At 36.5% G+C, this 14,383-nt stretch overlaps 2 protein-coding genes and 1 pseudogene across 3 annotated transcripts; all 3 read left to right on the plus strand.

Annotated features, from left to right (window-relative positions):
* Positions 1-3,540: 3,540 nt before the first annotated feature.
* On the plus strand, positions 3,541-7,156 carry LOC110799618 (uncharacterized). 2 transcript variants are annotated; one of them, XM_056827100.1, is made up of 6 exons: positions 3,541-3,782; positions 4,456-4,585; positions 4,923-5,000; positions 5,111-5,182; positions 5,433-5,530; positions 5,976-7,156. In XM_056827100.1, exons 3-6 carry the CDS (start codon positions 4,951-4,953, stop codon positions 6,518-6,520), a joined length of 765 nt encoding a protein of 254 aa, XP_056683078.1. In that variant the 5' UTR covers positions 3,541-3,782; positions 4,456-4,585; positions 4,923-4,950; the 3' UTR covers positions 6,521-7,156. The 2 variants fall into 2 exon arrangements, with proteins under 2 accessions (XP_056683078.1, XP_021860591.1); XM_022004899.2 differs by having other exon boundaries at positions 4,485-4,585.
* Positions 7,157-8,922: 1,766 nt separating this feature from the next.
* Positions 8,923-12,391, plus strand: LOC110799616 (wall-associated receptor kinase-like 22; annotated as a pseudogene).
* Positions 12,392-13,097: 706 nt separating this feature from the next.
* Positions 13,098-14,236, plus strand: LOC110799611 (wall-associated receptor kinase-like 10). Its single transcript, XM_056827101.1, has 3 exons — positions 13,098-13,236; positions 13,362-13,957; positions 14,052-14,236. The coding sequence occupies exons 1-3, from the start codon at positions 13,170-13,172 to the stop codon at positions 14,091-14,093; spliced, it is 705 nt and encodes a 234-aa protein (XP_056683079.1). The 5' UTR covers positions 13,098-13,169; the 3' UTR covers positions 14,094-14,236.
* Positions 14,237-14,383: the final 147 nt, after the last annotated feature.

Consider the following 14,383-nt stretch of genomic DNA (forward strand, 5'->3'; position numbering starts at 1 on the left):
CCTTGAAAAGAGGCAAATTCACATTGATTGACCAACTTCATATATTAGTATCACGTTACTAAAAGCATTACTATCATAGTAGTAGCAATTATGTCACTATCGTAGCAATTAAGTCAAAATTGTTATACATCCCTCTCATTGTTATAGGTTTATACTATACAAGCACAACATATTGCAAGGACCTAAACTCAACGTACATTTGATGCATTCAAGTAAAAATTACAACAAACCATTATAATACAAATAGTGCTTATTCAAAATAAAATATTACTCCCTCCGTATTTATTTAAGAGATACACTTGGCTGGGCACGAGTGTTAAGAAAAAGAATTGAATGATATAAAATAATAAATTAAGCAAATGGAGTTGAGTAGATATTTTAATAAGTAAACAAGTGGGGACCATGTTATTTGGGGGGGGGGGGGGGGTGAGGGTGGGGTTATGAAATTATTTATTTAATAGGATGATGGGTCATAGCGTAAATTAGATGTATTATGTAATTAGATGGTGGGGTTGATAAGTTTCTAAAAACGGCAATTGTATCTCTTAAATAAATAAAGCCAGAAAAGACAAGTGTATCCCTTAAATAAATACGGAGGGAGTACTTCATTACAACACCAAGTTTTAAATATATTTTGAACCGAGAAAATCATTAACGAAGACTTGAAAGTTATTAGACAAGCTTAGACCTTTTAAATATTAATGAATAGTTTCTACTTTTCGAAATGTCTAAATTGAAAAAAAATACATATAATGCTCCATCCGTCCCAGATTAGTTGTTACACTTTCTTTTTTCGTTCGTTCCAGATTAGTTGTTACATTTCTTAATTAGGAATGACCCCACAATTATTATATTGTCTTTCTCTTCCCACTAATTTTTTTTGTCCCCACACCCTCTCTCATTCAATTAAAAAAAATACCATACTAACTCCTATCAAATCTACTTTTTCAATAAAATAACAATTGATAATCAAACAACCACTTATCACCTAAAACTTTGTGCAAAGGTAAGTGTAACAACTAATCTGGGACGGTAGGATGACACGTTTATTGTTATAACAATACATTTTACTTTTCTGTTTGGTTTGATTGTTTATTTTGTAAAGCAGAACCCAAACTATAAACCATACTTAGCTAAAAATACAATATGAATTGAACTGGATAAGTAATATATTCTAATATTTAATAACAGGAAAATTTACAAGAAATTTGGAGTGTCACGTGTTGTTCCTTGAAAACATCTTTCCATTTTATTTTCTTTAAGTTTCAATTCATGTCCCTTCCTTCTCCATTTTCATGTCTCTTCACCACAAAAAAAAAATATGTCCTTCACCTCCAATAAATTTCATGCCCCTTTATCTTCTAATTTAGCCATTAATTTTTAAGAAATATACCAATTTATATTTCTATTTTCACCTTTTCTTAGTGAAACACGAAATGAAATACATTTACTCTTTTTTTGATGAGTTGAAAAATTAAACTCACCTTTAAAATTAACGTAACAAAACTCGTGCATGATACGAGGTCTAGACTAGCTAGTTAACATTAATACACATAAGAAAAATCCCTCGAATTAGCCCTGAAATATTTGATCACTAGACTACAAGTGTGCAACTGAGATGGGGAACAGTACCATGGGGTTGGCTAAATCAAGAACAAAAGGCGTCCATTTTGGACCCAAATAATGTACCTCTATTGGTATAAATTTGTATGTTATTGGTATAAATTTGTATGTTATTGGTCTACCAATACACTACAATTATCACCAATTAGAAGTTCTCCTATATTAATTATGACAAAAAAATTACGGTTTTTAAATGAAACTCCCCCGAGGTTTAACCAAATGCACATATACCCTCAAGTTTTCCTGAATGCACCAAATACCCATGAGGTTTAAAAAATATTAAAAAATGATCACAAGGCTATCAGACGTTAAGTCCCATTTAGGTTGTTAAGTTGTTGAAACCTTTTGCACCAAGTACCCCCGAAGTTTAATATAATGTACCAAATACCCATATTTATTAAAACAACATTTTTTTTCACCAAATAACTATCATGTTATTGTTGAAATTGCTTTGCTCTGCCATTACAAATTTTATATTTTGTGTTGCTTTTACATTACTTCAACATTACAAAAATTAGAAACACAAACATTATAATCCCTATTTTAATTGCTGCAACTTGAACCTTTTGTTGTTGTTTAACTATATTCTTCACTCTTTCAATTCATCATTCATATTGTTGCTATCTTTCGATGTTTTCTCATACTCCTTGTTGCATCTGTACTCATTTGTCTTGCTTTGTTGATGTTGTTGATGTAGTATTTGTTGTTGTACACACCCTTTGCACCACCTAGAATAGTTACAATCATCACACTCGTAATATAGCCTATGTGGTTTTTTTTTTTTTCTGTCTCATATCTTTTTATCGCACACTGTACAACTTGGACAATATTTGTTTACATAGGAGAATATAGCCATTGATGATGATGTGTTCGATAATGAACTCATGCTGAATGTTGGGGAGGAGGCTTATGTTGTTGTTTGATTTGTTAAAAGGGTGGGGGAGGGTTGTTGTTGGATATGTTGTGTGTGTATGGGGTGGGGGGGGGGGGGGTGTTGACAGGGTTGTTGTTGTTGAATCTATTGATTAAGGGAGGGGTTTATAACTATATGAAGGGTAGTTTACTCAATTGCAACAACTAGTTTTTCAAAAAAAAAAAATTATCGTTTTTAATAAACATGGTATTTGGTGCATTGTATTAAACCTCAAGAGCATATGGTGCGTATATTAAAGGTTAGAGGTATTTGCTGCAAAAGGTTTCAATAAGTTAACAAACCTGATGGAGTAACGGGGCGTCCGTTAGACTTTTGGGCATTTTTTAATATTTTTTTTAACCTCAAGCATATTTGGTACATTCGGGAAAATTTAAGGGTATCCGATTCATTCGGGAAAAAATAACGGTATCTGATGCATTTTGTTAAAACTCGAGGGAATTTCATAAAAAAAATGACAAATTTGCCAAAAAGGACCTTTTATAACCCAAATTTAGCGAGAAAAGACCTTATATATATATACATATATATATATATTTTGTGAAATCACACCTTAATTTAAATCTTTTTTGCGAAAGACAACCTAAGTGAAGTTTTCGGCAATGACTGAGATTTTCAGGCCATTGACTTGCACATAAGCAGCACGTGTGGCTTCATTTTGCCACATAACAAAACACATTGTTAAAGCGGTTTATTTTGGTAGTGTTTAAGGGAAGTTGTTTCGTTTCCACTAAGCATGCTCGTTTTCACAAATTAACATGTAAAATGAAGCAACACGTGTTGCTCACGTGCATTAAGTCAATGGCCGAAAAAACACACTCAATGTCGAAAATTTTCCTTTGGTTATCTTTCACAAAAAAAAAATTACATTAAGATGTGATTTTAAAAAAAAGTTATATAAAATCATTTCTCGTAAAATTTAGGCTTACACTTCCCTTAAAAAAAAAAAAAAAATCAGTACCAAACTTATCGGAGGGGAATAAAAAAAGGGGAAAAGAAAAACAATTCCCTCGTCGAGATTGGCGGTTGAAAAAGCAAAGAAGCGTCAAAATTACCCACAAATTCTGATTCGATTTACATGACGATTTCCGACAAAAACCAGACCAATTCTAGGGTTTCCAATTTCCACAGATTTTCACCCCCAATTCAACATCCTGTCTTTTAGTTCTTCTCTCTCCTAATTGTTCATCGGCAGACTTCAACGATGAGTATGACTCAGTTTGCAATGGTACCTTTTCTCTCTCGTCTCTTTCATCATCAATTTTGTGGATGTATCTGCTGTTTATTGTTAATTTCAATTTGAGCTTCAAATCTGCTGAATTGTTGTTTAATTCGCGTAATTGGGTTTCACTAGTAGCAATTATCTTTCGTATTTCCACGAAATTATTGAGCTTTACCTTTTGTTGTTGTGATTGATTCTTGTTTTGTGGACCCTTTAATTATAACTCAATTGGCAGATAATTCCAACTCATTTAGGGTAGAGAATTTGGATTAAAGATCATACCACTTGATTTATTAGATTTTTGCTTGTTAATTTGGTGATTTCAAGTTCTGCCCCCATTTGTTTACTCAATTGTTAGCTAGCTAGTCATTCAATGTCAATTGCAGTTTTATTGTTACCCACTGTTCAGTCTTCTGTTTCTTTTATCGATTTTAGTTTGTGTCTTAATTGGATTTCGGCTGGTTTGAAATTTTGAATTATTTTGGATAAGATATCTTTGGATCTTATATTTATGCTAGAACTGTTTGAACTGAAGTTATGATGTGAAAATGTACTCTCTATTTTTGTTGGTTGGGTTCTTTCGCTAACATCTTTAGTAATTGAACTAGTAAAGTTTAGAGTAATTTTCGTTTTTCTTTTGGTTGTGAATTTATAATTGCATTCGATTTTTCTGCTTTAGCATCATTTTTATGGTGCTTTTACTTGCAGGTCGAGGAACTTGGTTCCCTCATAAAGGATAACTATTCTAGCAGGCATCTTGTCCTGGCAGTTGAAGATGCCTTGGTGAATTACCTTCAGGATGGTCCGAGGTTTTATTCTTAATCTCCTTAGTATTGTTTTTAATGTTTGTGCTCCTTTTTCTTGTATACATTGCTGATTACTGTTACTTGTGTCACCGTCCTGTCTTGCATACGGCTATCCCCCTCAACTCCAGTCATGCATATATGTTACTAGTTCATGATAATACTTTGTTCTCAAAGTCATTGCTGAGTGCTTACTGCCGTTTTATTCTAATTTTTTTTCTTTTTAAAATCCTTAGATCTTAGCTTACATATTTTCCTCAAATGTATGGAAGATTGGAAGCAGATATGTAGTCACTATGTTATTTTAGTCAGTTAGTCACTAATTGGAATGGTACTTTTGCAGTCCAGGTAGAATCCTTGAGCTGGAACCCATGAGTTCATATAACCGCCTAATGATCCATCGTCTTGCTGACATTTTTGGGTATGTTTAGATTATTTTCTCCGTAATGATGTTATGGTTTATTATAATTTATGATTTTTTTTTTTGTCTGGTAATTCTGCTTTTCTGATGGTATGGTTTGGTTGTTCTAGATTTGCTCATGAATCCGTCGGCGAGGGAAATGATCGTCACTTGGTTTTGCAACAATGCTTGGAGACATCAATGTATGTGATGATCTTTGCTATTTCCAATTTTGATGGTTGTATGTATTTATGAATTATGAGTTGGATGCTTATTTGTTTATGGACTGAGTATTTTCTACACTTTCATTGTAGATCTAAGTCTCAAATCGGGGTGTTAGTTGGAATTTATTGGCCTCATTTTTTTGTACTTAATTGTGAAGTTTAGTTGCAATGAACCTTACATAATGATGATGTAATACTGATTAAGCTGATAAAATCTTCAAATTTACAGACCTCCGATACTTGTTAGTGATATTCTCTGGCAGTATGATGCATCTGACTGTCCATCATTGCCCTACCAACTATTGAGAAGAGATGATGCATGCACCGGTAAATTTATTCCTTCCATTTCTCTGGAGGTTCATCAGTTGATTTTTAATTATATTCTATAACATCGCCTTGATCGATAGTTTTATTACCTTAAGATCAAAGCCTAGCCCTCTCAGAGCTAGAGTTTTATTTAGTGTTAACTTCACGTTAGATGGCTTCAGTTATTTTTTGTATGAGTTTCAGTGATAGGATTAAGCTTATAAACCCGACAGCTAAAATGATTCTATTAAAACTGTTGGCAAATTCTTGTCATTCAATCTTAACGAGTTGGGATCCTGCTCCACTGACTGAAGCATAGTAATAACAGTCGAATTGTGGGCAGCATTGCCATTATTTAGCTTAAGGATATGTAGCCATTTTTAATATTTCTGGTCTCATTTAACATGTCCAGAACTCTGGAATACCTATAAGATTCTGTATTAATTTTCTTTCCTATCTGTTTCAGTGTTGAAGATGAACATAACCTCCTCCCCAAATTTTGTTGAGAGAGAAGCAGCTTATCTAGCTGCACGTGAACGCATATTTGGTATGAACGAAGTTGATGCAAAAGAAGCTGCAATACAACGGCCAAGAAATGTTCCTGTTGTTGCCCGTCGCATGATTGCCCATGCACTCGGCCAAAGAATTAATCACTGCAGTCAGGACCAAGGTGATGATGATGTTGGACATTCTAATGGGCAGTCTGTTGTGGATGACATTGAAAGAAGGATCAAATATGATTTAGATTTGCATCAAGAAACCTCATCCGACTTCAATGTTTCCCCTGACAAAAATGTCAAATGCATTAATGCAGAAGGTGATTGTTTGCCTGCTGCTCAAGAAAATTTATTGCGGAAGGCATCAGACAGAAATTCTTCTGGTGGTGGTCCTAGACCTAGTGGAATCCCTAAACTAAGCATGAGAGAGGAAAACATGGGAGCTGCAAAAAGGATGTTTGCTCATGCCCTGGGTATACCAGCTTCAAAAGAAGGCGTCTCTCGCGGAAAATGAAAGTAAAACTTAGTAAGAAGCAAAAGTTGACGAATATTAATATTATCAAGAGGTATCTGCACTCTCCTGTGCCTTTTTCTGCTGCTGTAAGGTTCAAGAAGCTAAAAGAGCTCAAATTCAGAAAAGCTATACTGTTATGGCTTATTGTTGCATGCTCGAGGTACTGGTGATTTCTTTCTTTCCTGATGCGAAGCTAAAGAGACGGGCCTGGAGGCCCTGGATATAAAAATGGCTGTTTATGGGGAGCTTAAGCTTTTGTGTCAGCCTCAAGAATGATTTGTTTAGGTCAATATTCTTTGTTTGCATCACGAGCTGCAAAACTGAACTGGACCTCTGGCTAATACGTGTAATGATCTTTGTCCAGTGTATTCAGATGGAAGCAATATTTGTTTAATCCACCCGGTTGGGTAAATTCACACTAGTCCCAGGGTTCTTATTGATGGTTAACAAATGGGATGAAGTGAAGAGGCTCTTACTGGATTTCTTAGATATTTCAGATGTTGCCAAATAATGGCTGCTGTAGTGCTGTATTAAGAAGGAATATTTCAGATGTTGGTTAATACCAAAGACATTATAAGAATGAATGTTCATGATGTTATCATTTATACTATTTATGTATTTTGAAGTAATTTCTAAGATTGTTGCTACTATCTTTCTTTTAATCAATTTGTGATCTTTGTGAGATTAGATCCCCTATCGGGTTATTGTTTGTTGTGAATTATAGTTCATCTACCAGAGTGAAGCTTAATTCTCTACTTTGTTTTGTCTGCAGCACAAGTTGGATGGTCTCAAATCCTATTGTGTGGATGCTTTTTTTGTTCAGTGAATGTATGCACATGTTGAATTCAGCTCAATTGATCCAGGTATGATTTGTGCACCTCTTATAAAATGCAACTCTTTCCACTGCGGTTGACAACTTTGGGCTTTTCATATTGGACTTGTTAACTGGAAAGGGTCTCATTGCCTGATTCTAAATACGCTTCAGAGATTTCGAAAATGAGAAGAAATATTGAGGGTTTTAGTCAAGTTTATCGGGGAGCAGCATCGAAGATGATCACCAATTGAAGGTCATTTGTGGTCCGATTTTGCTAAAAAATTGTCTCTCTTTAGATTGTTGATATTGGGTTTAATCGATTGCCCATTTGAGACTTTGAATTAGGATTCTGTAGCTTTCTTTTTATAATAATAGGATAAATTGGGCGGACCCCCTCATCCTCCCATGCCGTTTACTCTTCAGTCTTCACATTGAAAAGGCTTTCCATATAAAATTCTTTGTGTCCTTGTTTGATAATTGATTTGTTCAATTGCTTATCTTGCTGTGATTTTGATATAGTTGTCGTTTTGGTGTGTGACTTTGAATAAATTTGTAGCAGAAGTTGCTTGGTATTTCCTTGTCACTTGAATATATTATGCAGGAGGCATGTTTACCTCAACCATAACTTGGTCAAATGTCAAATATATATCTCCATATGCAACACTGAAATCTTCTTCACAAGCAAATTGGGCTTAAAATCCCTTGCAGATGGGTCAAATTCTTTCACAGATTAAGTGGACGACCAAGAATGAGAAAAAACCAAAGTTCGAATCAAGGGAGGAGTATTTTATAAAGAACGGAGGTATTTTGCTTGAAAAACAGATTGCTCTGAGCCAAGGTCAACGCTTAGCACCAGGACAGCTGAATGTATACTCAAGGATGTTGAGAAGGCTACAAGCAACTATAACCCGGATCTTATTGTTGGAACTAGTAACCTTAGAAGTGTCTATAAAGGTACCCTTGAAGATCGTATTGTAGCTGTCAGAGCCCCACCACTGCAAGTAAAGCCACATCCCGATCTGTTTGATCTCCACTTAACTGAAGCCTCAATGGTGGTGATGAATCATGTCAATATTGAAAAACTCATTGGTTGTTGCCTCGAGACTATCGTACCAATACTAGTACATGAATTCGTACCAAATGGAAGCCTCTTTCAACATTTACATGATGTTGCAGCTACAAATTGTATACAATGGGTTGATCGTTTGAAGGTTGCCACTGATACAGCCTATGCACTGTCATATATGCATAATGCCTTTTCAAAACCAGTGGTGCCCAGGCATATTGAGTCTAATATTATACTTCTTGATTATTCTTTCCATGCCAAATTAGCAAGTTTTGGCTTCTCAGTGTCCATTACTCCTGGAGAGACTCCCCAAAGATCGCCTGTTAAAGGAGTTCCAGGATATATTGATCCTGAGTATAATAAAACACAAGAGGTGACAGATAAGTGCGATGTGTATAGCTTCGGGGTTTTGCTGTTGGAGCTATTAACCAGAAGAAAGCCTTATATGATGGCTATCAGGGGAACTGACTTGGTTGATGTGTTCATTTCAGCTGTGGAGCAAAATTGCATGATGAAGATGATTGATAGTGAGGTCTTGCAACAAGCAACCACGGAAGGGATTCAACAGGTTGCACAGCTTGCATTGACGTGTGTGGCAGAAAAGGGAATTGAGAGGCCTACTATGATTGAAGTCGTAACACAGCTTTGGCAGATACAAGGTCAGGAGACTAGGTGATACAAATATAGGTTAAGAAAGGCCTGGTGTGCAGCAAAAGAACTGGCTAAATAAGAATTAAGATTCAATAAGAATTTGGACTACAATTTTAAAATCAATGTGTATTTGTAGCTTTATGATTTCCTAGCTTTTGTGTCAGCCTCACGATTGATTTGTTTAGGTCAATATTCTTTGTTTGCATCAATTGCCCGAGCTACGAGACTGAATTGGACCTCTGGCTAATACATGTAATGATCTTTGTCCAGTGTATTCAAATGGAAGCAATATTTGTTTAATCCACCCAGTTGGCTAAACTCACACTCGTCTCAGGGTTCTTATTGATGGTTGACAAATGGGGTGAAGGGCAGAGGATCTATGATGTTTGAGATGTTGCCAAATAAATAATGACTGCTGTACTTCTGTATTAAGAATTTTGGATGATTGTTATTTTTTGAATCTAGATGTTGGTTAATACTAAAGACACTATAAGAATGATTGTCCATGATGTTGTAATTTACATAAATGTAATTTGAAGTAATTTTTAAGATCGTTGCTACTATCATTTCTTTGATCAAAGATCAGATCCCTATTGAGTTTTATTGTTTATTGTGAATTAGGCTTGTCTACCAGAGTGAATCTTAATTTTCTACTTTGTTTTGTCTGCAGCACAAGTTGGATGGTCTCAAATCCTATTATGTGAATGCATTTTCTGTACAGAGAATTTACACACATGTTGTATTCAGCTCAATTGATCCAGGTATGATTTGTGCACCTCCTGTAAAATGCAACTCTTTCCACTAGTGTTGAAGACTTTGGGGTTTTCATATCGGACCTGTTAACTGGGAAGGGTCTCATTACAGTGATATATTTGGTTGATGTGTCTGTTAAGCTATTGCATGTTGGTATGCAACACTGCTTCGTTGGTTGTTGCTGCTTAGGTCTTGGAACAAGCAAGTGGGGTTGACTAGACCTGACAATCGTTTCTTTCAGACTGGGTCCGGGTCAGTTGAATTCGGGTTGGGTTGATGCTACACTTGACCAATTAGGTTAATTCGGGTTTCGGTCTCGGGTTTGATTCGGTTCTATGGTTAATCGGATGGGATCCGTTATTTGGTAAATACTCTAGGTTAAATATTCGATCGGATATTTTCAGGTCGGTTTTTGGGTTTGGTTTTAATTTGATACTCGTATAACAGACACATTTAAATATAATATATTGCTTAAACAAATGATAAAATTATGAAAATATAAGGTTGCTTGGGGTTCTTTCAGGTTGTGTCTATTCAGGTCTTTGGGTTGATTTCAGGTCGTCATTTTGGGGTAAAAAATAAAATGGTATCTCAGGTTTGCAATCAAATCGGGTCAGTTTTACATGTCTAGATGTGACTCAATGGGGATAACAGATGCAGGATTGACAACATAAACTAAGCTTTCAACAAACTGCACGAGTGGGCTGTGTTTTGTCGTTGAAGTTATAATTTTTTTCTGACAAATTAACAGATCTGTTTGGGATATCATTGGACTCGCAGGCTCACACGACCTGTCCTGAACTCATGGTGTTATATGTTTAGCAATTACGGGTCGTTTGGTACGAGAGATAGGGTAAGAAAAATAAGAGGGTGGGATAAGGATAGGGAATTGGTAAGTGGGATAAGTATTAAGTAATGGTTGTTCCTTGTTTGGCATAGTGTGGGAATACGATTAGGTTAAGGGGTAAAGTTACATAATTATCCTTACTAACTCTCTTCAATTCTTCTCTCTACTTCCTTCTCATTAAGGTCAAAGCAGTCTTTTCCTCCTCCATCCTTATCCCTCCTCCTTATATCACCCCCCCCTCCCCCCCAAGTATTGTTGGTGGGATAAATGTGTAGATTTTGTCCATGGAATAAGACTTGTTTAAGAAGCTTTTGGAAGATTTCTACAGAGCTATCAGAGGGAGAAAAATAGATCAGAAATTTTGGAAAGGAGAGGAAATATTGAGAATTTTACTAGTCAAGTTTATCTGGGAGCATCATCTGAGATCATACTAATTGAAGGTCATCTGTGGTCCGATTTAGCTAAAATTTGACTTTCTATTTATGATGGTTGATGTTGCTAAATTGATTGCCCATTTGAAAATGGGAATAAGGCTTGTGTAGCCTTTTTATCTTCTTGTGATTTTGTTATAGGTGTTGTTTGGTTTGTGACTTTGAACAAACTAGTTGCTGGAGCTTTCTTGGTATTTGCTTGTCCCTTGAATATATTCTGCAGAGGTAAAATTGGGCACAAAATCCCTTTCAGATGGGTCAAATTCTTTCACAGAACAAGAGGGTGACCACGAATGAGAAGAGGCCAAAGTTCGACCCCAGGGAAGAGTATTTCATAAAAAATGGAGGCATTTTGCTTGAAAAACAAATTGCTCTGAGCCAAGGTCAACGCTTAGTACCAGGGCAGCTGAAAGTTTTCTCAAGCGAGGATGTTGAGAAGGCTACAAACAACTATAACCCGGATCTCATTGTTGGAAGTAGTTACCTTAGAAGCGTCTATAAATGTACCCTTGAAAATCGTGTTGTAGCTGTCAGAGCCCCACGACATGTAGAGCCGGATCCTAATCTGTTTGATCTCCACTTAACCGAAGCCTCAATGGCAATGGTGATGAATCATGTCAATATTGAAAAACTCATTGGTTGTTGCCTGGAGACTGTTATACCAATACTAGTTCACGAATTTATACCAAATGGAAGCCTCTCTCAACATTTACATGCTGATGTTGCATCTGCAAAGCATATACAATGGGTTGATCGTTTGAAGGTTGCCACTGATACAGCATTACAGCCTATGCATTGTCATATATGCATAATGCCTTGTCAAAACCAGTGGTGCACAGGCATCTTGACTCAAATATTATACTTCTTGATCATTCTTTCCATGCCAAATTAGCAAATTTTGGCTTCTCAATTTCCGTTACCACTACTCCTGGAGAGACGCCACAAAGATGGCCCGTTGAAGGAGTTCCAGGATATATTGATCCTGAGTATATGGAAACACAAGAGGTGACAGATAAGTGCGATGTGTATAGCTTTGGGGTTCTGCTGTTGGAGCTATTAACCAGAAGAAAGCCTTATATGATGGCTAGCAGTGGAAATGACTTAGTTGATGTGTTCATTTCAGATGTGGAGGAAAACTGCATGATGAAGATGATTGACAGTGAGATCTTGGAACAAGCAACCACGGAAGGGATTCAACAGGTTGCACAGCTTGCATTGACGTGTATGGCAGAAAAGGGAATTGAGAGGCCTACTATGATTGAAGTTGTTATGCAGCTTCGGCAGATACAAGGTCAGGAGAAAAAGTGAAATACAAAGATTAGTCAGAAATGCCTGGTGTGCAGAAAAAAAGTAATGGCTAAATAAGAATTAAGATTCAATACGAATTTTGACTTCATTCATTCATTATCATTACCCCATTGCCTCAAAGAGGCTCCCGCAAGAAGCAGGGTAAGGGGGGTCGGACGTACGCCAACCTTACCCTTGCAATTACAGAGAGGTGGTTTCCAATTGATGCAAAAGCGATAACGGGGCGACCATCTTCTACTTCATGGAAAAGAAGCGAAGAGGTATTAAGAGCCATTTTGATTTAGTCCATTACATCCCACAGCGAAAAGAACAAATGAATCTTTGGCTCCATCGGAAATGGACATCACGAGGAAACGAATTTTGACCATAATTTAAAAATTAGTATGTATTTTTAACTTTATGTTCTCCTATAACTTTTAAGTAATTTCCATAGTATTAAACTATTAAATTATCTAATTCTGTCTGTTCATCATTATACATTTTGAAATTGTGTATGTTTTATGATTTTCAATATATATGAAAGATAATGAACAAACTTTGAAGTTAGCAACTTGTGGGATGAGGAAATGAGTTTTATGCATATGTTCCTCCTGATGAGCGAAGACTAGAAGCTTGTGAGCCACATTACTTTCTTCCATTTTTAATGAGAAGAACAACTGTCCATGATGGGTTCTTGATCAGATTTACCGCTACAAGCTGGAGTCAAACATAAACTTGAGAGTAGATGGTTGACCGTTGACTTTCACTTAGTATGGAAATGGGAAGAATATGCCTAGTGGATGATCAGATTAAAGAAACGAAGCAGCCTAGTGGATGATCTCTCTTTCCGGCGCATGAGTCACACAGGTTAGTTTGATCTACACCGTCAATTATATACAAAGTACTTAAACATATCGGGCAAATACACATACATTATCATATATCTATAAACTATCTCTATATGAATTTATGCTAACCAATCTTCTTCTCAGGCTGTCCTAAGAAAAGAAATCTTGAGCCAGAAAGGAAATTGCAGATGGGTCAAACACTAACAAAGAACAAGAGAAAACCGAAGTTTGAATCCAGGGAGGAGTACTTCATTAAAAATGGAGGTATTTTGCTGGAAAAAAAATTCGCTCTGAGCCGAGGTCAACACATGGTAGCAGGGCAGCTGAAAATTTTCTCAAATGAAGTTATCGAGAAGGCTACAAACTACTATGACACAGATCTCATTCTTGGGAGTAGTAACCTAAGAACTGTCTATAAAGGAACTCTTGAAGGTCGTTTTGTAGCAGTGAAAGCCCCACAACTCTTAGATCCACATCCTGGTCTTCTTCATCATCATTTAACTGAAGCTTCAATGTCAATGGTGATGAATCATGAAAACGTGGTGAAACTGTATGGTTGTTGCCTCGAGACTTCTATCCCAACACTAGTGCATGAATACTTCCCAAATGGAAGCCTCTTTGAACATCTACACATGGATACTGCATCTAGCAAGCATATGCAATGGGCTGATCGTTTAAGAGTTGCAACAGAGACAGGTTATGCACTATCATATATGCATACTGCCTTATCAAATCCAGTGGTGCATAGACATCTTAACTCTCATATTATACTTCTTGATGATTCGTTCCACGCCAAATTGACTAACTTTGGCTTCTCGGTACCCATAACTCCAGGTGAGACACCCCCAAAAAGATGGCCTGTTGAAGGAGTTTTAGGTTATATTGATCCTGAATACAAAGAAACTGAAGAGGTTACAGAGAAGTGCGACGTGTATAGCTTCGGGGTGTTGATGTTGGAGCTTTTAACTAGAAGAGAGCCTTTTGTGATGGTTAGACGCGGGACTAACTTGGTTGATGTGTTCGTTTCAGCTGTGGAGAAAAATTGTATGATGGAGATGATTGACAGTGAGGTCTTGGAACAGGCAACCAAGGATGAGATTGAACAGGTTGTGCATGTTGCATTGGTGTGCGTGGCAGAAAAAGGATCTGATAGGCTAACTATGATT

Source organism: Spinacia oleracea, chromosome 4 (assembly GCF_020520425.1).
Source record: "Spinacia oleracea cultivar Varoflay chromosome 4, BTI_SOV_V1, whole genome shotgun sequence".
NCBI classification, from domain to species: Eukaryota; Viridiplantae; Streptophyta; class Magnoliopsida; order Caryophyllales; family Amaranthaceae; genus Spinacia; species Spinacia oleracea.

Bases quoted from the DNA above. Each gene is read 5' to 3' on its own strand.
- LOC110799611 (XM_056827101.1), top strand. From the start codon at position 13,170: ATGATCAGATTAAAGAAACGAAGCAGCCTAGTGGATGATCTCTCTTTC. The intron at 13,237-13,361 runs GTTAGTTTGATC...TCTTCTTCTCAG, and splicing joins CCGGCGCATGAGTCACACAG to GCTGTCCTAAGAAAAGAAAT. The intron at 13,958-14,051 runs GTGCATAGACAT...CCATAACTCCAG, and splicing joins CTGCCTTATCAAATCCAGTG to GTGAGACACCCCCAAAAAGA.
- LOC110799618 (XM_022004899.2), top strand. From the start codon at position 3,759: ATGAGTATGACTCAGTTTGCAATG. The intron at 5,183-5,432 runs GTATGTGATGAT...TCAAATTTACAG, and splicing joins CAATGCTTGGAGACATCAAT to ACCTCCGATACTTGTTAGTG. The intron at 5,531-5,975 runs GTAAATTTATTC...TATCTGTTTCAG, and splicing joins AAGAGATGATGCATGCACCG to TGTTGAAGATGAACATAACC.